General features: G+C 35.1%; 1 protein-coding gene across 2 annotated transcripts; it reads left to right on the forward strand.

Moving 5' to 3' along the window:
* The first annotated feature begins 333 nt into the window (after positions 1-333).
* LOC122017548 (diacylglycerol kinase 4-like) lies at positions 334-20,511 on the forward strand. 2 transcript variants are annotated; one of them, XM_042575193.1, is made up of 13 exons: positions 334-945; positions 2,223-2,345; positions 2,624-2,761; positions 2,841-2,926; positions 3,868-3,955; positions 4,812-4,887; positions 6,323-6,405; positions 7,304-7,374; positions 9,633-9,710; positions 10,457-10,544; positions 16,454-16,570; positions 17,489-17,668; positions 20,401-20,511. In XM_042575193.1, exons 1-12 carry the CDS (start codon positions 403-405, stop codon positions 17,645-17,647), a joined length of 1,650 nt encoding a protein of 549 aa, XP_042431127.1. In that variant the 5' UTR covers positions 334-402; the 3' UTR covers positions 17,648-17,668; positions 20,401-20,511. The 2 variants fall into 2 exon arrangements, with proteins under 2 accessions (XP_042431127.1, XP_042431128.1); XM_042575194.1 differs by lacking the exon at positions 20,401-20,511 and adding an exon at positions 19,400-20,380 and having other exon boundaries at positions 339-945.
* The last annotated feature ends 3,233 nt before the right edge of the window (positions 20,512-23,744 follow it).

Consider the following 23,744-nt stretch of genomic DNA (forward strand, 5'->3'; position numbering starts at 1 on the left):
TGTAATCGGATTACATAGCATTTACTTTGTAATCGAGATTACAAAATTTCACTACATTTTGTAATCCAGATTACATTATATTACAAGTTTAAAAATGAAACAAACAAAATAATCTGCCTTGTAATGTAATCAGGATTACATTACAAGGCAGATTACGTCATACCAAACGCAGCCTAAAAGTATTATGGTAGGATCACCGAATTATCCTTTTCTGCTATATTCATCAAAATTATTATACATAAATAAATTTAGTATGAAAATATTCTTTTCATTTTTCTACGGTAAAAGGGTGGGGCATTTTCTTTTTTTTTTTAAAAAAAGGAGGAACGTTAGGAGGTTAATGAAATTTCCTCGCAGTTTTACCGACGTCGTCGACACCGACCGAGAAGAAGGAGAGGAATCATGCCTCGATCGAAACCAACTCGCTTCTGGAAGCATGTCCGCCTCACATTGTTGAATTCCTCCTCCAGCGATCGATCTAGGGCGATAGCCGTGTCCGACCCGACGACGACGGTGAGTGACGACGAAGAGTACCTGACCCTCAACCTCGCCGACTCCCTCACCACCTTCGTCACCACGCCCTCGATGACCGACTGCGAGACCGACTCGTCGTCCTCGACCCCGTCGCGGAACTCGGCGCCCCCTTCGAGATCCTCCTCGATCAAGGACTACTCCCTTGGGGGGTGCGGCCTCGGGAAGGTCGATAAGGACAATCTCCGTCGGAGGGTCATGATTCCGGACCGCCTGGCGGTGTCGATCGTGGAGGCTGTCAGGTCGAGGAACATTGCGGCGGGATTGGTGGCGGAGGCCGCGGCGAGGGAGGTCGGGTGGGAGGATGAGGACCCGCCGGAGTCGCCCTTGGTGCTTTTTATTAACTCGCGCAGCGGGGGACGACTTGGCTCCGTCCTCAAAGGACGGCTTGAGAACCTGATCGGCGCGGATCAGGTCGGGTCATTCCTGCATTATATCTATTTTTTTTTCTCTCATGGTTCTATCGGTTTTTACCTTCTGATCGTTATGGTACCTGATTCGATCAAACTAAAGAGATTTAGCTCATCTAGAATATACACATGAGCTTTACTTCTTGGCAGACTGTATATGTTGCCCTGCCTGGTCCTCTATTGTCACACCTTGCTAGTGCACTGTGCACCCAGCTGATTTTTAATTGGTTTTGTGTTCTAACCCAACACGGCAACACAGCACGTCTTATGAACAGAATGAAGAAAAAAGAACGTTAGATCGCCAGATAAAGAAAGTATCGCTCTGCGAGTTCTGGAAAATATTAGGGGCAATGTTTGCATGATTCTAGATTGGATGAAAATTGGCCCCACGGTGTAGCTGAGTTGGTAATCGGGTGGCAGAGTTGCTTCATTGGGCAAGTGTCGATTCCCGCAGGTTCATTCCCCTGAGGATTAAATGTCCTCCCACCTAAGAGGTTGCTCGGTACTTGATTTACCTCCCTTCATCTCGCTCTCAGGCTGGCGATGAGGGAAGGTGAAATTATTTCCAGTTGATGGAATGACTGGTATTACCTTTGTTGTTTTCCATTTTCTTGCCTTTTCTTTTCATTTTGGTAGTATGCAGTATTCCTACCATCTATTTTAATAAGGTAGATCAATTAAGAAGGAAGGTGAAATTATTTTAGTTTTGTTTCTTTAGGATGATATTAGCAGTTAATTTCCTAATACCTTTATTTGATTATTTATTTATTTATTCATTTTTTTATCCTGGGAAATAGTACTATCTCCCTGTATAAGTAGAACAGGTAGGGGAAGAAGGTAAACTTGTTATTCTGAAAGGTGAATTTAATAAACATTTTTTGTACTACAGCATGCAGATTTCTAAGTTCTCATATGAAGTATTAGTTTGATTCACTGTGAAACTAGGATTCCTATCATCAAAGTGCATTAAGTTTTGTTTTTATGCTGCACTATGAAACCAGATTTCTTATCATGAGAGTAAGTGTATCAGATTTCTCTTTTTTCCTCTTTACACTTTTTTTGTGTACTTCTCAAAAAACTTTCATATACCTTCTTAACTGGTCCCTGATCTACATTTTAAATTCAACTTTTCATAGCATTTATGCACAATTTTGAGGAAAACTTTCATATGCCTTCTAATTAGAATTGCCATGTACTCATTAGTTGTTTCCATTACATGGGTGTTTTTGTTTGTAGCGTTAGTCCTAAGATATTCTTTCTGACAGTTAACTGAATATGCAGGTATTTGATCTTTCAGTTACAAAGCCTTCTGATTTTGTTCAGTTTGGTTTGGCATGCTTGGAGAGGATGGCTGATCTAGGTGATGATTGTGCAAAGGCTACTCGTGAAAATATGAGAGTCATGGTATGTTGGTTTCAAATTAATTTGAGCAAATACAAACAGATTTCTGCAATAAATGGTGGTTATATATTACATTGTATCTGATTGAGCTCCTGTAATTGCATTACTATTTGCTGCTTTGCTATTCAATCACCATTCATTCTAATCTCTGTGATGATTAATTTGGTTCATTCCTTTGATCTGATCTCTTATGATTGTGTGAAAAGCATGTGGAAATCAGCTGAAGGCCTTAATCTTGGTTTATTAAAGTGATAATACTACTCTCTGAATCTTCTCAACAGGTTGCAGGTGGTGATGGTACAGTAGGTTGGGTATTAGGAAGCCTTGGACAACTTTATGAAGAGAGCAGAGAGCCAATTCTTCCAATTGGGATCATTCCACTTGGAACAGGAAATGACCTGTCCAGGAGCTTTGGTTGGGTAGGAGTCTAGTTCAACTGTTTCCTTACATTTTCAACATGTAATCCATACTCTAATATGTGAAAACATGTATACTTAGGGAGGTTCATTTCCTTTGACATGGAGGTCGGCTGTGAAAAGGTCATTATACAAGGCAATTACTGGTCCTATTTGTCGTCTTGATAGGTAAAACTCTCTCTATGCAGGAAACATAGGATGTCATTATATTTTTGACAATTTGGATTAGTAGACTAATAGTATTATGATATTCCTGATAATTTTGTGGAACTCTGAGATAATGCGCTTTTGCCTTAGGTCTTAAAAATGTGCAACTTGGAGAAAGATCTTGAAAAAGATTTTATTAGTTCATTACAATAGAATTGATCTTGTTTAAATATATAAATGTATTCGCCAGTTGGTCTACTTGAAAAACATAGCAATAACAGATGCTTGTTGAGATAGTTCTGTGCTTAAATTGATTGGCACAATTTATTAAAAAGGTAGATGAAATAGTATGCCCATGGCATTGTTGTGAAAGAATCCATGATTATCTATATTCTAATACATGTTGTAAATAAATTCTTAGGCTTTTCTCATACATCAGGCATGTCACAGGGTCATTTATGCTTAATTTCTCATAACAATTCAGTCTATTGGTGAAATGAAATCTTTGAATTAATTGGTGGAGCTGGATGCCATAAACTAGAATTTAGAATGAAAATGCAAATAAAACTAAGTTCAAAGGTAAGTCAAAATTAATATTTAAAATTAGGAATATATTATGACCTCTTTATCTTTATAGCATGGTGCACTTGATACCCTTGCCAAATGTGTGTGAAAGGCATTTTCTTGGGATTTTTAACATGGTGCAAGGTTTCTGCAAAAGAAATTCTGAGCAACTACTTTTTTTTGTTCGTATGTCACTCTTCTTAGTATCTCTAATTTGTCTATATTCTCATTATCTAAGAAAGTACATATTTCCTTGCAAAGTACTATTCATTTTAACTAAATTTTCTTCCTTCTTCCTCATAACATGCTCCCCTTTCCGCATTCTCGATTTGGGGTTGCGAAAATTATCAGTATTACTTGTATTGGTGCATGTCAAACTCTTAGTTATCTAAATGCAGCTGGCACATTGTTGTCTCGGTTCCAGTTGGAGACTTAATAAAGTTGCCACACTCTCTTAGACATCTGGGTGAAAGTACATTTACACCGGTAATTCTAGTATTCTGCAGGTTTCCTTTTAACTGAATTATCTCCTTTTCTTTATTTAATGTTGCATTGAGTATATTTGAATTTTGATGAAAGTAAGCTTTATAGTACATGCTTTCTAGGAGAGCATCATCTTCTAGAAGAACTAAAAGAGTACTAACATGCACCAGTTTGAAAAGTTTAAATAAAATAGAGTAATTTTGCAAGATAGACACCAGAAAATTGTCACATGCTTCTCATAATGTTTTATACCATTATATCATTAAAGTATGAAAAACATGGTTGAGCATTATGTTTTGGATCACATCACAGATTCAATGTGCATTTTCTTAAATTTTTTATTTATGGCGATGAATGGTTTGGTTCTTGTGCTTCTGATGTTTCAGTATGAGAAAGAAGCAATATCCTGTCTATTTTCCTTAATTTATTATGTATTTCACCTGAGAAATTTGTTTGATCATGGTTCATATAAATTAAGCTTTGCCCTTTGTCATGTAACAATGAAACTTAGAGAGCATTTGATTTCATTTTCATTTTCTGAAAAATATGCATTTTCCCTTTTCTTAGAAAATGATTTTGAGACATTCTCTATTTTCTAGAAAACAAACGTGGAAATTGCCAACCAAACAATGCTTTCCCTTTTCTCACAAAATGAAAATGGAAAAATAACCAACCCAAACTCTGCCTTAGTTTTCCAAGTTGGCAAATTCCTTCTCTATTTTTTGGCATTCCAAGGTACTTTTTCATATGTTATCAATCTAAAATAGTAGTCTGCCTTAGCAAACATTTCATTCTTCAGTCTAGTTGCATGTTTTTTTAGTTCCTTTGCTATTAAATTTTTTGCTTCTGTTTCTCATAGGATGGGTACATCGAAGGTCTCATACCTGAAACCATGACTTGCTTTGACGGAGCCTTCTACAATTATTTTAGCATAGGTATGACATCTTTAGTCCATGCAAACACTTGTAGGAAATCCATCAGTATTTCTTATTATTCAAAAAGTTGAACTTATCCTAGAGCACTGGCTGAGTTATAGCATTTGTGTACCATAATCTTGTGATCCTCAAAATTTTCTTCTTTAAGGAAAGAGGAAGGAAATTTCCTACATCACTGTATAATTAATAGTCTTATTCTGGGTATGAAATAAAAGTAGATATTGTGAGGGACTTAATTGTAAGTAATAGATGATATTGGGGCCCTACTTGTGAATAAGAAGCATATGTAGAGGGGATATCTGGGTACACAATATTAGGGCCCTACTTATAATACTGGGGCCCTACTTATAATTTTACATTGATGAATAATAAACATAGGTAGAAAACCTTCATAATTTCCCATGACAATAGATATGTTAGGATACTGAGAAACGGAACAATTTTTTTTATTAATAGGGATGAGTCCTCAACACAAAAGAATGAAATCTAACAAACTAGGCAGCAGTACGTGGAAGATGAATGTAAAATGAGCAACAAATTATAGTTCAATAAACAGGCAACGAAGAAACAGATTTCAGCTCAGAAAATAGACTGTTCAGAGAAGTATCTGATTGAGATGTATCCAAATTCAAGGAAGGGATAAATCCACCTGCTCTAGCCGTGTGAGGTTTTGTGCTTCAAGATTGAGAACCTCAAGTCCATAGAGAGATAAATAATAGACATAGCAACCTTATATTCAAGTCCAGAGGTGTTCCTAGTTGTTCTAGAGAAAATGTCAGATATGACCGACTTTATGAATGGCTTGCTTCGGTGCCAAGAAAATACTATGGTATAGAGCTGGGACTGCTGAAAGCTCTTCAGTAATTGGCAGCTTGCTTGTGAAGGATAGAAGTTGGCTTGCATAGAGCTAGTCACTTCTCCACATGATGGATGAACTGTGCTGCACTGCTACTCTTCATTGTGAAGCTGGTTAGTGACTACTGGAAGACCAAGAAATGAAGTGGGAAAGAGCTCTAACAAGTAGGCAAAGAAATGTTGCCGTAAGGATGGAGAATACTAAATTCCATTTTTTTTACATTGATATTGAATGTCATATGAGCATAACCTGCAAGTTAATATACAATGTTGTAAAAATATAAAATGCCTGCATAATCTTTCTAGCTTTTGTATTATTGAATGAGTTTTTGCTTTGTTAATATTATACCGGAGTAGTTTTCTTTTTTTCTGAGAGAATGGAACTGCCTATTCTTTATATACATACATACAGGCACACATACATATATACATATGCAAATCTAGTAAGTGATACATACAGATGAGGGCTATATATACAGGTTTGATATTGATTCCATTGGTCCTTGCCGTGTACAATGTTTCCTTTGTTTGAGTATTAAATATCTACTTTCTGTAAAGGCCCTTTTATTCTCATTTTTAGGAATGGATGCTCAAGTTGCATACGATTTCCATCAACTACGTGATGAAAAACCATATCTTGCACAAGGACCATTAACAAATAAGGTACAGTTATTACTTTTGCTCCATTTATTCTGTCTTCCTTTATTATTCATTTCATCAGTACCTTATATTTTATTTTTGCTAGCTTTATAGACTTAGGCCCCAATTCCGGAAACAATACATGAGGGAAAGGGTCACAAAAATATACATAACTGATGGAGCTTTCTATGTAATTTTGTATCATTTCCCTCCTTTCCCTCATGTATTTCACCCATGTAATTGGAACCTTAGAGTTCAATCAAGGATAAGATCTATATGTCTGTTTCTATATAGCCAATCCCAAATAGTTGGGACATCTAACATGGCTTGATGTCAACAACAACTATCTAATTTTTTATCGGAAGCCTTAACTCAGCTGAAAAGATACAGAACATTTAGGAGACCTGCAAAACAATTGTTGCAGATCTGTGACAAAATTATTGTCTGACCAGGTTTGGAAATTTCATTTTCTTTGTGAACAAAGATATCCTAGAACTTCAATAATGACATTTGCAGCACCCGTGCTTAACCATTCCTTCTGATGGAACTAAAAAATGAGAAACTGAAACCAGGGACTTGAACATTCCAATTTTATCAAGATATACTTTTCTTCATTGATTGAACTCACATAGCTCTGTTTTGCCCAAGTTTGCCTTTATTTTATGTTAAAATTTTATTTTACTTTTCTGTTAGAGTTCCATCAGGATGTAAGGTTTACCTTATATACAGTTTCTTTCTTTTTTCCCAGTAGTAATTTGTAAATTGTCAGATGCCGCCAAGGTTTGCTTCACCATGTTTATTATATTTAAAGGTTGCTTGCAATTTTTCTTCTTTCCCCATGTTCTTAAGCTTCTTATTTTTATACTTCAATTTGCTACACATGAACCATTGAGCTTTCAAGCTTTTGATGTTTGTTTGACAGCTGATTTATACTGGCTATACTTGCAAACAAGGATGGTTTTTTACTCCTTGCATTAGTGATCCAAGTCTAAGGTTTGTTTTTTTTCTTCTACCATCAATCGTGATCCTTTAACTCTACCATAAATTTGAAGCTAAAATATTGACTGTGAAGTACTTAGCAATCTGACAAAATTGTGCTCTATATGCTTTCTTATAACTTTCTTTATATGCATTGGCACCATGCCACTGAATTTGTGCTGCATGTAGTCAGTACTTCGTACTGACTACAGCGTACTAAATTTGTGCTTTCTTTGTTAATTTGTTTTGTACGAATTGGCTCAGTAGTCAGTAGACTGTACTGAATTTGTTGTACATCTAGTTTTTTTTATTAATATCAAATATCTTATTATATGACATTGACATTACAGCTCCCTATACCACCCTATAAACCATAGCATCACAGATTCACAGTCATGTAGATCCTTACAGATGCTTGGTTGTCGCTTGGAACCAATTATTGAACATTTAGTTGCAATCAATCATCCAATGCATTTTGCAGTGATTCATATGGGTTGGTATTTGATATTTGCTGACTAGCTTGAAACAAGAAATTATACAAATCATTTTACTTGGTGAGTTTTGCATGTTGGGCTGAGTTAACATTGCATTTTCACTGAGAAAACAATGTAAAAGAAAAACAAAATGAGCATGGTTATTCGTGCTTCTCTGACAAATGAAACTGGATTAAGAGAAGCAGTAATCAAAATTGATAACAATCTAAGTGGGCCAGTTTCCATACCATTTTGGAATTTCTGGAATCATATCAATATCTCAGTAACATTTCCAGCTTGTGTAAGTGTCCATCACTGATATCTATCCCCTAAAATTTCCAAGATGAGATCAGGATTTTACCTAGTTACACAAATGATTTAATATGGGAGTGGAGTATTTGAATTGATGGAACATGGATTTACATGACAAGGACTGCAAGCAATAAGTCAAATATGGAATTTGAAGGAACCTATCTTGGTAGAGTAAACACCACAAATGCATTTAAGGTATGTGGGTTTATCTTTTTGAGTAAAATTTTTTGCTTCTGTTTATCATCTCTTAGCATTGTGTAACCACAACAATCTAAAAACTCAGATAGAAGCTCCCTTTATTTGCACCTCTTTTCAACCACTACCTTTTTGTTTTGGTTGTGTTGCTGATTCCACTCAATATCATGGTTTAAAGTGCCGTGCCAAGACAATCGAAACGGGCGAAACATCTCGTTCCGCTCGATGATCGGCACCAGCACGACCTCGGCACCAGACCCATCTCAACGCGACGTGTTGCGCGATCCCGTGGCCACAGTGGAGGGGTTGCTCGACCCTGCAACAGCAGTGAAGGGGTCGCATAACCCTTCCGCTGTCGCCGCGGAGGCGTCGCGCGACCCTGCAGCCGCTGCAGGGGTCGCACGACCATCGCGGTCGTATCGGAGGAGTCACGCAATCCCCGCGGCCATGGCTGAGGGGCCACGCAACCCCGCAGCAACACCGAAGTCACGCGAGCTTGCGAGTGGTGTCGGATTTCTGATTTTTTAAAATTAAACTTAGGTTAATTATTTTATTTAACTCCTAGTTATTATGGAGATAGTCTAAAGAGACTTTATTAAACCCTAATAAAATTATCTAATTAATTTTATATTTCATTTATTTTAATTTAAAAATTATAATAAAATTTTTATTTATTTATCTATTTTCATATCTTTTCCCTTTTTTAAAGATTATTTTTTATATTGTTTATTTTTAAAATATTTATGTTAAATATTTTATTTTTTAATTAATATATTTTATATTTAAAAAATATCGAAACTATATCGGCATAGCACGATACGGTATCGATATAGTATCGTTCCGGTCCAGAGGACCGAAACCTCGGCACGGGTCGAAATTTTAAACCTTGCTCAATACCATATTTTCTTCGTAAATCATCTCATCTGTGATATTTATTGTTGAATACTAGGAGCATCTCTGTAAGCTGATTGAGAAATCCAACAAAAATTGTTATTTATAAACAGAATACATTTCCTCTACAATTCAGAGAGAAATATCTAAGTAATTGACAATTGGGGAGCCTTTGAATATAGTTGCAGAATGGGAATATGTCTCACTAATTTGCTACAACATTTCCAAGACTAGAAGGTTTAATATCTCAAACTTATGTTCATTCTCGGTTCATTCGTCACCGAAGTTCTCTTTGATGCTATTGTATACTTTGCCTATGCCTTCTTTTGTGTGTAACACAATATTGATGCTGAAGGTATGCCTCATTTTATTTTTGTTTGCATGATATTTAAATTTGTGCAGGGGACTCAAGCACATTCTTCGCTTATCAGTTAAAAGGATTAATTGCTTAGAATGGGAACAAATTCCTGTTCCATCAAGGTGAGTACCACACCTTTTTTTTTGTTACTTAAGAACATGTTATTGTATCTGGTTCCATAGTTTTTTTTTTTGTCTGTTTGTTTTTTATAATCAATTTGACCCCAATAAGTTGCCCTCTACAACCTAAAAGCTACTTTACTGAATTCATCCCAAAATGCCCATGACACTACTTTTCTTATAAGCATTGCGGATCTCTTAAATAAAATATGTGTTTTTGAAAAGTAAATACTGTAACGCCTTAGGATAGTTGAAAATAACATCAAAGGTAGTACACCTAATAAGTTTACTTTGAAAAAAAATTATTTTATTTTTTAATTCTTGTTATCTTGTGAAATGCTCAAAATATCACATACTTTTGAGGCAAACTACTGTTGTTAATTCAGGGTAAAATGAGTAGTTTTATAAACTATGAGGGATAAACTTAGGTAAAACTTTAGGGGTTATATTAGAAAACATATGGAATTGCATAGGTCAAAATGAAATTAACCTTATTTTATGTCTATCAGTGATATGGTTTCTTATTTCAATATCAGAATATTTATCCCATAAATTCACGAAAGAATTTCCGTGTTTCTTCTGGGTCTCTTTGTTTTTCAACTGAAGTTAACCTTGTAGCTGTGCTCATGCATTGTTTCTCATTTGCGTATGGACCTAGTTAATAGATGCTTCTCAGAAAGTTTCTATGCTTCCAGATGTATTTCTTTACTTTATAAGTTAAACCTATTCAGAATTAGTTATTGATGCAGTGTCCGGGCAATTGTGATGCTAAATCTTCACAATTACGCAAGTGGGAGGAATCCTTGGGGTAATCTGAAACCAGAATATCTTGAAAAGGCAAGTAGAGCAGTGCTGCCCTCTTAGAAAGATCTTATATCATTTACAGCATTTGTTTTAATTCTTTTTCATAAGATTAGATAATCATCAACGGATTCAATCTTATTGCATAGAATTATTAGATCTTTTTGAATGTACGTTAGCCTAGGAAAATATGTTTGTCTGAATCAGATAAATTTTTCCATAAATGTAAAGACAATCAGTAGTTATAAATCACGTAGCAAATCTACAGCCCATTTAATTGAATAAGTTTTATAATGTTCTTGCATTAGATGTTCTTTCCCTTTATCAAAATCATTTCTTCTATTTACTTAATGAAATTTCCTTTTCATCAATAAAATAATGAGGTACTATGGAAATTTGACAAAAGGTCAACTATTTATGCTTCTCCCTATTTACTTGTACAGCTTGAAATTCTGGAATGATAAATATTCTATATTTAACTAAAATTTCTCCTAAAGCTAAGCAGTAAGCATGATAGGATTCTTTAATGGATCTATTCAAATAAATCCTTTAACTTTATTTCCTTTTCTAAAATAAGTTTTAGACCTTTTTCCTTTTTTTTAAGATAAGTTTTAATAAGACATTTTCTCTTGAAAATGTATTTTTATTTTATTTTTCTTTTAGACCTTTTCTTTTGAAAAGGTAGTTTAAGTCTCTATTTAAAGAGACGTTTTGTAATTTTGGAGGGCAAGTAAATTTCCTTTTAGTTAATCAATTTCATTTGATTATTGGAGACTGATCCCCTCAAAGTGATCACCCTATCCCCCTTTACATTCTTCTCTTTTGATATTTTTTTCACGTGATAGGCCTCGGGTTCTTATCAACTTGGTATCAGAGCACGTTCACTTCATCATCGCCCTATAGTATCTTACAACAACTTCAACACCCCAAGCCCACATCCACCAACAAGCGCATGGTCTTAACCCGACTTCAAGAGAAGAAAATCCACTCTGACATGACAACCGGAGGATCTCATCCTGACGTCAAATGGGCTCTGGAATTTGAAGCTAAGCACGAGACACGGATGGATAAACTCGAAAAAATTGTGGCATCGTTGGTCACAATAGTACAAGAATTGAAGGATCGTTTAGAAGCAGATTCCAGCTAAAGCATACTAATCAAAAAGGGAATAAATCAGTAGTCTCGACAACAACAATATGACTATAGAGCGAATTCAAATGAAGATCGAGAGCACAACCTTCCACGTATGAAGGTGGAATTTCCTCGCTAGGAGAACAACGATCCGATTGGATGGATTTCAAGGATTGAAAAATATTTTCGCTTCCACAGCACATCGGACAATGCAAAGGTAGAACTAGCATCTATAAACCTTGAAGGTGATGCCATCCAATGGTATGACTGGCTTGAAGCATGCCATGAGCCTCCAAAATGGGAGGAATTTAAAGAAGAACTCATCAATCGATTTGGTCCCTCCAGTTATGAGAATGTTGATGGAGAATTGGCCAAAATTTGACAAACTACAACTGTACTAGAGTACCAAGGACGATTTGAGTGACTCTCTAATCGAATTCGTGATTGGTCAGAAAAGCAACTACTCGGCACTTTTGTTGAAGGACTTCGTCTTGATATATGACGAGAAGTAAAAATGAATCAACCCCGCACTATAAAGGCCACCTTATCCTTTGCACGACTACAAGAAGAGAAGATCAATGAAGAAGGAAGAAGAAATAACAAGGTAATTCGTGAAAACACATCGCATTATTCAACACCCTGTAGATTGCCAAAAGAAGAGATCAAGGAAAGAATGACAAAGGGATTATGCTGGCATTGCGATGAAAAGTGGCACCGTGGTCATCAATGTAAGCAAAAGAGGATACTGATGATTGAACCAATAGAGAACTCTGAGGAAGAAGACGATTTCGATGAAGGTGAGCACAAGATAATATCAATGAAGTACAAGATGACTTTATGGCAATATCAGTTCATGCCTTAGAAGGACTACAAACTCCGCAAACGATGAAGGTAAAAGGATTCATTAAAAAATAACCAGTAATGATACTTATAAATTCAGGAAGCACCAACAATTTTCTAGACTCAACCTTGGCAAGAAGGCTTAAACAAAACATAGAGCAAACATCTACATTTGATGTTAAGGTGACAGATGGTAGATCACTTACAAGTCCAGGAAAGTGCGATGATATTAAACTTTTCTTACCAAATTATAAATTAATCACAGATCTCTTTCTTCTACCCCTAGATGGATATGATGTTGTACTTGGAGTACAATGGTTGAGAACATTAGGAGACATAATATGAAATTTCTCTCAACTAACAATGCGCTTCCAAGATCAAGGAAAAGAAGTTTGCATCAGAGGCAAGAGTTAAGATACTATCACATCAATCGGTAGTTATCAGGTAGAGAGATTATTAAAGAAAATATTGCTCCATTTTTCTCATGCAACTCTTCATCACCAAGGATCCTAAAGGTACCTCACATACCCCTCAAGAATTAGACGCACTTCTTTCAAAATTTTCTATGATATTTGCTGAGCCAAAGGGACTTTCTCCATCACGTTCACACGTATACCTCTAATACCGGGGAGTGCACCAGCAAATGTTAGGCCTTATCGCTACCCTTACATACAAAAGGAGGTAATTGAGAAGATTGTGCAAGAGATGCTTCAAACTGGTATTGTTTGCCCAAGTGTAAGTTCATATTCTTCTCCAGTACTGCTTGTATGAAAGAAAGACGAAAGTTGGCGAATGTGTGTAGATTACTGAGCACTCAATAAAATTACAGTGAAAGACAAGTACCCTATCCCCATCATTGATGAATTACTTGATGAATTAGGAGATTCCTCATTCTTCTCAAAGTTGGATATTTGCTTAGACTTTCATCAGATAAGGATCTATTAGCCAGATATTCCAAAAATAGTCCTTCGGACTCATGATAGTCATTATGAATTTTTAGTCATGCATTTCGGTTTAACTAATGCACCTTCTACATTCCAAAGTTTGATGAACGATATCTTCAGGCCTTACCTCCGTAAGTTTGTTTTGATTTTCTTTGATGATATCCTTATTTATAGTTCATTATTCGAAGATCATTTGCATCACCTTTATAAAGTATTCACTCTTTTGCGTGAGCATTCTCTTTTTGTGAAAAGATCTAAGTGCAGCTTTAGGACAACTAAGGTGGAATACCTTGGTCATATTGTAAGTCAACGAGTAGCTACTCATCCTTCAAAGGTGCTAGTTATGAAGGAGTGGCCCACCCCAAAGAATATCAAGGCATTACGTTATTTTCTGGGTCTCACAGGTTATTATAGTAAATTTGTAAAAAATTATGGAAATATTAATGCTCCACTAACAACTCTGTTAAAGAAAGATGCATTTAGATGGTGTCCTGAAGCAGAAAAGGCATTTCAGAATTTAAAGGAGGCTATGACGACAACACCAGTTCTTGCACTACCTAATTTCAATAAACAATTTGTCATTGAAGCCGATGCATCCGGAGTTGGAATCGGAGCAGTACTTATGCAAGAAGGACAACCATTAACTTTTACTAGCAAAGCACTATCTCCTCTACCGCAACAGATGTCAATTTATGATAAAGAAATGTTGACTATCATACATGTCGTTACAAAATGGAGATCCTATCTTCTTGGCCGATGCTTTCAAATATGAACTGACCATAAGAGTCTTAAGTTCATCTTGGATCAACGTATCTCAAATATGGATCAACAAAAATGGATCAAGAGACTCTTATGATATGATTATGAAATCATTTACAAGAAGGGAACAGAAAATACAGTAGATGATGCTTTATCTCGCCTTCCTAACCAAATAGAATTCGCTGCTATATCTTTAATAACATGCAAAAACTTGAACAACATAAAAAGAGAGCAAAAGGAAAATTCAGCGACACAGACTCTCATCTAAAACATATTACAAAATTCATCGCCAGAACCCCATTATTCTTGGGATGGAGAAATTTTACGATATAAAAACAGAATCTTCCTTCCAACAAACTCAGTTGAAAAGGAGGTAATACTAGAGGAATTTCATTGTTCACCAATTGTAGGACATTCTAGCTTTCTACGCACGTATAAACGGATTTCAAGAGCTTTCTATTGGAAAGGAATGAAGAAAGACACCAAAAACTTTGTTGCCGAATGTGATTTATGTCAAAGAAACAAAGGAGAAAATGTAGCAAGACCAGTTCTTCTTCAACCCCTTCCCATACTTGAACAAATATGGACCGACATTTCCATGGATTTCGTAGATGGATTACCCACTTCACAAGGACAAACTACTATCATGGTGGTCATTGATCATCTCACAAAATATGCCCATTTTTATTCATTATCGCATCCTTATACAGCTGCCCGTGTTGCTCAAGCATTTGTTGACCATATAATCAAACTATATGGTCTACCAAGATCTATTGTCACTGATAGAGATCCGGTATTCACAAGTAAATTTTGGAGAGAATTATTCCAATTGCAAGGTACTAAATTTAATTTTAGCACATCCTACCACCCATAGTCTGATGGACAAAAAGAGGTGGTAAATTGATGTTTAAAGAATTATTTACGTTGCTTAACTGGTGATAGACCCAAGGAGTGGGTTCGTTGACTTCCATGGGCAGAATGGTGGTACAATACGACCTACCACTCAGCTACTAAGATTACCCCATTTGAGGTCGTTTATAGATGTGTACCACCCTCAGTTAGCTCATCCACACGTGGATCAACAAATGTGCATCAAGTCGACCAAAACCTACGCACAAGGGACCAAATATTGCAACTTTTGAAAAACAACTTATGCAATGCACAAGCATGAACGAAGCAACTGGCCGACAAGCATCATTCGGAAAGAGAATTTGCAATAGGAGATTGGGTTTTTCTAAGACTTCAACCATACAAACAAGTTTCAATTCGTCCTTTAACCTCTATGAAGTTGTCACCGAAATTTTATGGCCCTTATAAAGTGGTAGAGCGTATTGGACCTGCTGCTTATCGCTTGGAGCTTCCACAAGATTCTAAAATACACCCTGTATTTCATGTGTCTTGTTTAAAGAAGAAATTAGGCGATAAATTTACTCCTCAACAACACCTTCCTGAAATGAATTCAGATGGTGAAATTAAATTTCAACCTTATGCTATTTTAGAAAGGAGACTTGTGCAGAAGAACAATCAAGCGACGGTTGAGCTATTAATTCAGTGGGACAATTTATCTATCGATGATGCAACATGGGAATTATATGATACCATTCAAGAAAAATTTCCAGAGTTTATTGATAAAATAGCCTTGAGGACAAGGTTGTTTTGAAGGGCGGTGGAATGATAGGATCCTTTAATGGATCTATTCAAATAAATCCTTTAACTTTATTTCTTTTTCTAAAACAAGTTTTAGACCTTTTCCTTTTTTTAAGATAAGTTTTAATAAGACATTTTCTCTTGAAAATGTATTTTTATTTTATTTTTCTTTTAGTCCTTTTCTTTTGAAAAGGTAGTTTAGATCTCTATTTAAAGAGACGTTTTGTAATTTTGGAGGACAAGTAATTTCCCTTTTAGTTAATAAATTTCATTTGATTATTGGAGGTTGATCCCCTCGAAGTAATCACCCTATCCCACTTTGCATTCTTCTCTTTTGATTTTTTTTTTCACGTGATAGGCCCCGGGTTCCTATCAAAGCACTATCACAATGTGCGGCTTTAATTTTGTTAGAGTTATATCTTTTTGGTATCCTTTGGTGTTGAATAAGAGCACAGCTTTTAAATTAGGAAGATATTAATTTGTTGCTTATATTGCTGAGAGTAAGGGACTTTGAAAATGGGCATTATAGCTTTTGATGATATTAATGTTTTTAAATTTCCTGCACTGTCACTTCATATTGGACTGAATGTACGTTTGTGTTTAACTTTGGTATTTCTTTTTCAGAGAGGCTTTGTTGAAGCCCAAATGGACGATGGCCTGCTTGAGATCTTTGGCTTCAAGCAAGGGTGGCATGCTTCACTTGTTATGGTTGAAATTATATCTGCAAAACACATTGCACAGGTATGGATCATCATTTTACCATGTTCATTATTCAACATATTGGTCTTGTTGCCTATATTTTCAGTGAGGTAGGTGATTGAAGAACAAAATCCATTATCCTTCTGCCTCAAGTGCCACCAAAATCTGCAATGTGTCTCCTTATCTTCATGGTCCTACTGACATATACCACCAAATGAGCAAAGTGATACATGATAAGTAGTGGAAAAGGGAAAACTGAGAAGTGGAAGAAAAAGAATATAAAGTATGAAGAATAGATATGCAAGATTAGAAGAAAGGAAGTAAGGCGAGATCAAACTTAGAGAAATATGAATAATAGAGGTGCAATATTGAAAGGCAGGTGGGAGAGGAAGTAGAGAAATATGAAGAAGAGAGAAGGGTAGAGAAGTGTAGAGGAGAGATACAGGAGAAACGTGTGGAAAGGGGAATGAGATGAGAGATAAAATTCAAGAAAGAAGATGAGATATTAGAAGAGACGAGAATAAGAATGATAAAGATTGGAGACATGAGGAGAAATTGATAGTCTCTTTTCCATTATGCCAACACAACCTTTTCATAGACTCAATTCTCATGTCTGAAGAAGCAATTCTTCTAAGTCCAAAGAAATTCCAAACAATGGTTCCTCCCTCTACTTGCAAATCAAACTAGTCAAACCTAGTACCAAGGCAGTCATCCTAACTTATGACACTGATCTAGTACTCTATTTTCTGTTTCCTGAGGAGATGGTTGCATGCACATACAAACAGGTCAACATCCAAATGCTTTATTTGGTTTCAGTTCACAGAAACAAGAATTTCAAGTAGGAGTTTTCCAAACCAGTGACATAGTAGACTAAAATCTTGTAATTTCCACTGTCTATACAATAAGTTAGAATTAATTTAGCTCTGTTTTCTGAAGTCCTATGAAATGCTGTCTGATCAGGCTTCAGCTATTCGTCTCGAGATCAGAGGTGGGGAGTGGAGAAATGCATACATGCAAATGGATGGGGAACCATGGAAGCAGTCAATGAACACCGAGTATTCGTCATTTGTGGAGATAAAAAGAGTACCTTATCATTCACTTATTATAAATGGAGAGTGAAAATTTTGTGCACTGGGTCAGGTAAGTATACTGCCAATTGCCAAGTTTTGTAGTATGATTTCTTATGCATCAGTAATTTATTATCAAAGTTCTTAATTACAAATGGCTTTTACTTGTTATGAAACATTTTTTGTGAAGCACTTTGAAGATTTGGCTGAGATGCCATTCTTCTTATTCAAGTCTGACAGCATACAGAAATGAGACGGTGTAGAAGTTTTATTTACAATTGTTTTTTTAACATCTTCTTTCACCTTTCTTTTTAGAAAAAAAAAACTCTACTAAGAATCCTGTTTGGATCATCTGAAACTAATTTTTGATCCCAAAGATCTTTATCAGCCATAACTACATATTTTCTTCGTATCAGGCACATCGCACACAATCAGAAGGCATGAGCCATTTTGCATCATGCTACTCTTGGATTTTAGGCCACCAAGGTGGCTCATAAGCCACAATTCAACAAGTATTGTCTGTAACATTTCAAATGCTCTTCTTCTATGCCGCTGCCATGGGGATATCATGTGAACAAGGATTTTCCCTCTTGGAGTGGCCTTCAATTTTGTCTAGAAATTATTAGGTCATGTAGGATGATAACTTTAAATTTCTGGTCGATTAGCAAAGAAATATTTTGGGGGGAATGTAGAATTTTTCTTTTTAGGGGATGTTTATTTTTAGCTAGACAATTCTTTTTGTCCAGATAAGCCACTAATTGATGATCGAGCTCACATCTTTGCATCATTTCATTGATTATTGAGTTGATTGAGATATCATATATACATTAGCACAGATGAATAAGACTTGTATAGTCTGTATGGTTCAACCATGATTATTGTTAATAAATTTGAGTTGCAGTATGCTCATCCTGCCAAACTAAATTTGGGTGTAGATGATATCAAAAAAGAAAGCAGTGCGATTGTGTTTCACTTGGCTCAAATTATTATGATGCTTGTATGACCGATCTTTGACTCTACTTTGGTGACTTCAGTAGAACATCTGAAAATGAGATTAGGGTCTCTGTGCTTTCATTTTAGTCTGGTGTGTAAAGTATCTATGATAACAACTGGTCTTATCCTCATAGTATAGGCTTTAATATCAATATCCTGTCTCATCAGGGCTCTACAATTGATAGGGCAGCCAAAGTCGAACCCTAATTACAAAAGTTTAACCAAATCCTTCGTCATTAAAGCTTTTCTTTTTTCTTGAGGCTGACAGCCATTAAGCCTACTGTTCAGTGTTGTTTTCATCTTCTTGTCAAGCAAGGTGTTCAGAGACTTGCAGCATCTCCTTTCTTCTGCAATCTTTAATTTATCTTGTTTGGCCTTGTGCCACCATGATCATGTCATTGCATAATTCCATTTCTAGACATTGTGAGCCTATTTGTGAAAATCGGTTCGATCATCTGACTGATCTGATGGTCGTACAAGGAAAACTGATGTTTTGAATTAAGTTGTTTTAGTTACTTAAATGTATACTTCATGAATAAAATCAATAGATTTGCAATTTAAACAATTGAGTTAGATTGGTCTCAATGACTAAGTTGACATTTAGTTCGACCGATGGATCCATTGGCTCAACTAGTGATCGTTGAATCTAAACTTATCGGTTCAATTTTTAGAACTATGTTTGTGAGGCAACAGGCGACTTAAGCTTTGTTAGGGATATACTTTTGTACAATAGGCTCAGGAATGATTTGAATTCAATATTTTCAAATTGGAAAAGTTTCCTTACCCGACTAAAGAATCAGGGTGTTTGCAGGGGTAGAATCGGGATGTTTGCTTCTGAAAATTTTGCTCCTACTACAACTTATTTAGGTTTGAGGAAATTGCATTCCATGTCAAGGAGCACAAGAGCCAACACTGCATCATTCATTCAGGGTTGGCAAGGATCAAAACACTCAAAAGTTTTGTCCACAGCTTGTGACATCAACTAGCATTTGCACCTAGTCCTTGTCTCATATACCTCTCGCAATAATGATGAGTTTGAGAAATTTTCATCTCGCTTGTCAAGTTTTAATTTTTTAAATGAAAATTTATTGTTATCAAAATGTCCAAATGAGTTTTGACGCAACAATAAAGTTGTTGCGGTGTGATTTGAAGGTCACAGATTTGAGTCGCAAGTTTTGTGTACCATATTTCCTTTTATTGTTATCAAAATGTCTCTTTTGATGAGAGTTTTATAAACTATGAAAAAGAAAACCATGCGTCTCTTATCATTTACCTTCTTTTCCTCTAAAATACCTTTTGAACTGTGTTCACTTCACCACTTGACCATTAACATCATTTTCTTTAATTATATATTTTAAGATACTTTTAGAAGAGTTTTATTAGTCAATTATGTTTTGTTCATGAGTTGTGAGACTATTCTTCATCTGATATCAAAACAAAAAACTAAGGGTAAAAATCAAAAGGAGGGCGTCTCAAACATTGTAGTAGTTATTTGTAGTTTCTTTTTACTAAAAATTAAATTAGCACATTATTATTAGACTAAATATAATATATATATATTTAAAATTTTATTTAAAAAATATAAAAGTTAAAAAAAAGGTGTTCTCATTAATCATTGCAAAGTTGGAGAAGTGGCACTGATCTTCCTTTCTTATCCAAACCTTTGTTTGAAAACTGTGGTCTTTATTCTTCTTTCCATTCTCATTTATTTAGCCTTGTTTGTATTAGAATTATGGTCTCTTTTCCCACCATTATTGTTCCTTCTTCACAGGGCTGTCCTTGACGTACTCAAGTGTTTGTCTCTTTGCTCAGGGATTGGCTTTTGAAAGCGGGTCCCGCACCCTAGGTGGCAGGCAACTACTAAAGTGGTGGAGCCGTGGGTTTGGTGAAGTTCAGCCATCATAATGATGAGGAGGTACGTAGTAAAAAAACTACCGGAAATCTTATTGATCACATATATATTTTTTCAAATTCGAACACGAATTGGAATCCCTTGCCATTTGACACGTGTAGTCTGGTTGCCAACAATCATGAAATAGCATTTAATTGCTCACTTGCAAATTTGACAAGGCAAAACAACTCATCAATTAATTTAATTAATATTTTTAGGGAGCAATTAAGAAAGGAACATTTTCATTTTATCCCAAGTTTATCTTCTGTTTTTGTTTCAAAATCGTACGTCCCTCTTGAGTTTCACTTTGGATATTTTTTTTTTCTCATTTTACTCCCTAATTGGACTTTTTTTACCGTATAGGTATTTTGTCAAAACTTTTCTTTATTTTACCTTGAAGAACTTACAGGGACTCTCCTGATCTTGCACCCTAATTATTAACCTCATTAAGTCATTTAACAAAGTTTATAGAACATTTTAGTATTTTACTAAGGGAGATATTTAATAATTTAAAAGTTTTAAGAGCTATTTTGAAAGAGTAAAGATAGAAATGAAACTTTCCCATTAATAAAAAAGTAATCAATAATCATAAATAAATAGAAATGTAATAAACTATTTATATGATTAAATTCATACTTTGAATCCAACTACCAAATTTAATATCATGAGATTATGACCCAAATAAGCCTCATTCGATGACATAATTCCAATAATACAATACCAAGCATCGTTTTATCGAAAACTATGAGCCGACAAGCAAACGCAAGCGTGTCGTGCGGCCTTTGCTTCGATTAAATTTTTTCGCTTTCCTATATTTCATTATAAGGGTGTATTAATTTAATTTTAATAATTATTTATACTTTACTTTGCCTCTCTTAATTAGTTTTAGTTGAAAGATTGTAAATTTTAAACTTCATTAGTAGTCTCTAAATCGACCGTTCACTTGTATTAATTTGTTTTGCCCCCGCTATGCAACATAAGGGCACCCATACAATCTCTCAAATATTTATAGTTCGATTTTCAATTACGACATGTTACACCATTTTTTTTCTAGTGGACCGTCCACTACAAATACTTTCGAATTTACTTTGATGGCTAATAAAAAATTTTGACGAACCAAGCTGATCATCCCTAAGATTAATCGGCCAAAAGAATTAGATACTATTAGGGCACGTAGAGAGCTAGAGGGGGTGAATAACTATGTTTGCTTCTTCGATAATGATTTACAGCGGATACTCGAAACGAAGATCCTCATAATTCTAACACTCTTGATTTTATTTGGTATTCACCCTTTTGAGATGACTAATCCAAGGGTTCACTTCTCACTCATAGATACACTATGAAAATCTCCTTCTTCGAGATGGAGAAGTCTCGTACAAGCTTGAATACAAGAATACGATAAAAAATTGTAAATTAGGTTATATAAGAAATTACAAACTAGGTTACATAAGAAATTGAAAATGATTATAACAATAAATTTTGCTTTGCTTATTCTTTTTTTTTTTTGTTTTTGTTTTTGCTTTCATTTGTCTTTGAATATTTAGAAAGTACAGCAATACTTATTGTTTAAAATTCAAGAATTGGCGTAAATTGTTGTAGTTTAAAATGTCCATGAAAATCCTTTTCTAGGGTTCTTCGATGCCTCCTAATCAATGCCATGTAAGATCTACCTGCTTATATTTGTAGAATGACTCTTTTTCAACATCTAATCGATTGGTGAATCATACCAATTAATTCGGTAGCTTCTAATTGATTGTTACAATCAATTTGGATGCTTTCTATTTGCGAGAGAAAGTAACCTAATTGATTGCCCCAATAGATTCTCAAACTCTCAATTCTCTCACTAAAAATGTCTCAATTGATTAGCTCAATCGATTAGAGCAAACTTAATTGATTGTCTTAATCGATTCACAATTTTTTTTTGTTTGCTTTTATGAAACCAGGCTGATCGATTGGCTCAAGAGATTAAATTTCAGCCTAATCAATTGACCAATCGATTCTTAGTGTCACTGTGCTCTCGTGAAAACCTCCTAATTGATTGCCCTAATTGATTGACTTATTCTAATTGATTGTCCAATCCTAACACATTTGATACATCTAGGGTTTCCTTGCCTAATATCTGATCAACCGTGACCTGTTGGAATTTCTCGTTACCTAGAATCCAGTCAACCTTGACCTGCCAGGATTTCTTCACCAAGTGTCTGATCTTTCGTGACCCACTTGGACTTTCCTTTGTCAACTTTCTACTTGGACTTCTAATCACCAAGTACAGTCCTCCTTGACCGACTTGGATTTTTCTTTTACATAATATCGAGTTAGAACTAGTCACTCTATAAACTTCCACCCTGCCTAACGTCGGGTTTTCCCTTGCCTAATCGCAATTAGGACTTTCCTTTACCAACATGCAATCTTCTTTGACTCACTTGGATTTTCTTTTTTTCTAACCTCAGTTAGGATTTACATTGCCTAGTTTTCTACTAGGTCTTGACTACCTAGCCCCGCTAAGACTTTCATTACCTAGTTCTCAACTAAGGATTTATTGTCGTTTAATCTTTAGTTAGAACTTTCTCAGATAAATATCCCATCATCCTTTGATCTACTTGACTTCTATCTTATATATTATCAAATATCGAAATTTAAACTTAAGCCAACTCAAATTTAGTAAAATTGATCAACCTTAACATAAAAACGAGTGCTAGCTAATAAAAATAAACCCCGTAAATTGGCCTATTAACTATGTTAAATTAATTTTAAGGTTTAGTAAATCTTAAAATTAAAGAATAACTACAATCAACCAAAGACGCACTGGAAGTTATGAAATTTCCAAAAGATGCACGTATTTATTTTCCATTTTATCACAAACTTTCGGATTTCTCAAAGGAAGTATTTATTTCTCATTTTATCCTGCAATCAATCACTCTAATCACTCTAGTGTTTGCATTTAAAGACATTACTATATATTTTAAAAATCAACATCGTAATAATACTACTACATTTTAAAAATCAACACGATGTATTTTAAGATTTACATATCATCAATATAATATTGTATTTTAAAAATCAATGAGGGGAGTAAAATGAAGAAAAAAAAGATCGTCTTTCAGACAATCTAAAAATTAGATACGTGTTTGTCTTAAAATTTCATAATTTAACGTGTCCTCGACAAATGTTGAAAAAATAATAAATTTATATTATTTTGCATAATTTTATTCATAAATGTCATGCTTTAGCAATAGCAACACCTCTCTGCTGCCATAAATACGCC

This window comes from Zingiber officinale, chromosome 8B (genome assembly GCF_018446385.1).
Source record: "Zingiber officinale cultivar Zhangliang chromosome 8B, Zo_v1.1, whole genome shotgun sequence".
In the NCBI taxonomy this organism is placed as follows: Eukaryota; Viridiplantae; Streptophyta; class Magnoliopsida; order Zingiberales; family Zingiberaceae; genus Zingiber; species Zingiber officinale.

Excerpts from the sequence above, each read along its gene's own strand:
- LOC122017548 (XM_042575193.1), top strand. The coding sequence starts at position 403 with ATGCCTCGATCGAAACCAACTCGCTTCTGGAAGCATGTCCGCCTCACA. Across the intron at positions 2,927-3,867 it reads CCTATTTGTCGTCTTGATAG|CTGGCACATTGTTGTCTCGG; the intron begins GTAAAACTCTCT and ends ATCTAAATGCAG. Across the intron at positions 6,406-7,303 it reads AAGGACCATTAACAAATAAG|CTGATTTATACTGGCTATAC; the intron begins GTACAGTTATTA and ends TTTGTTTGACAG.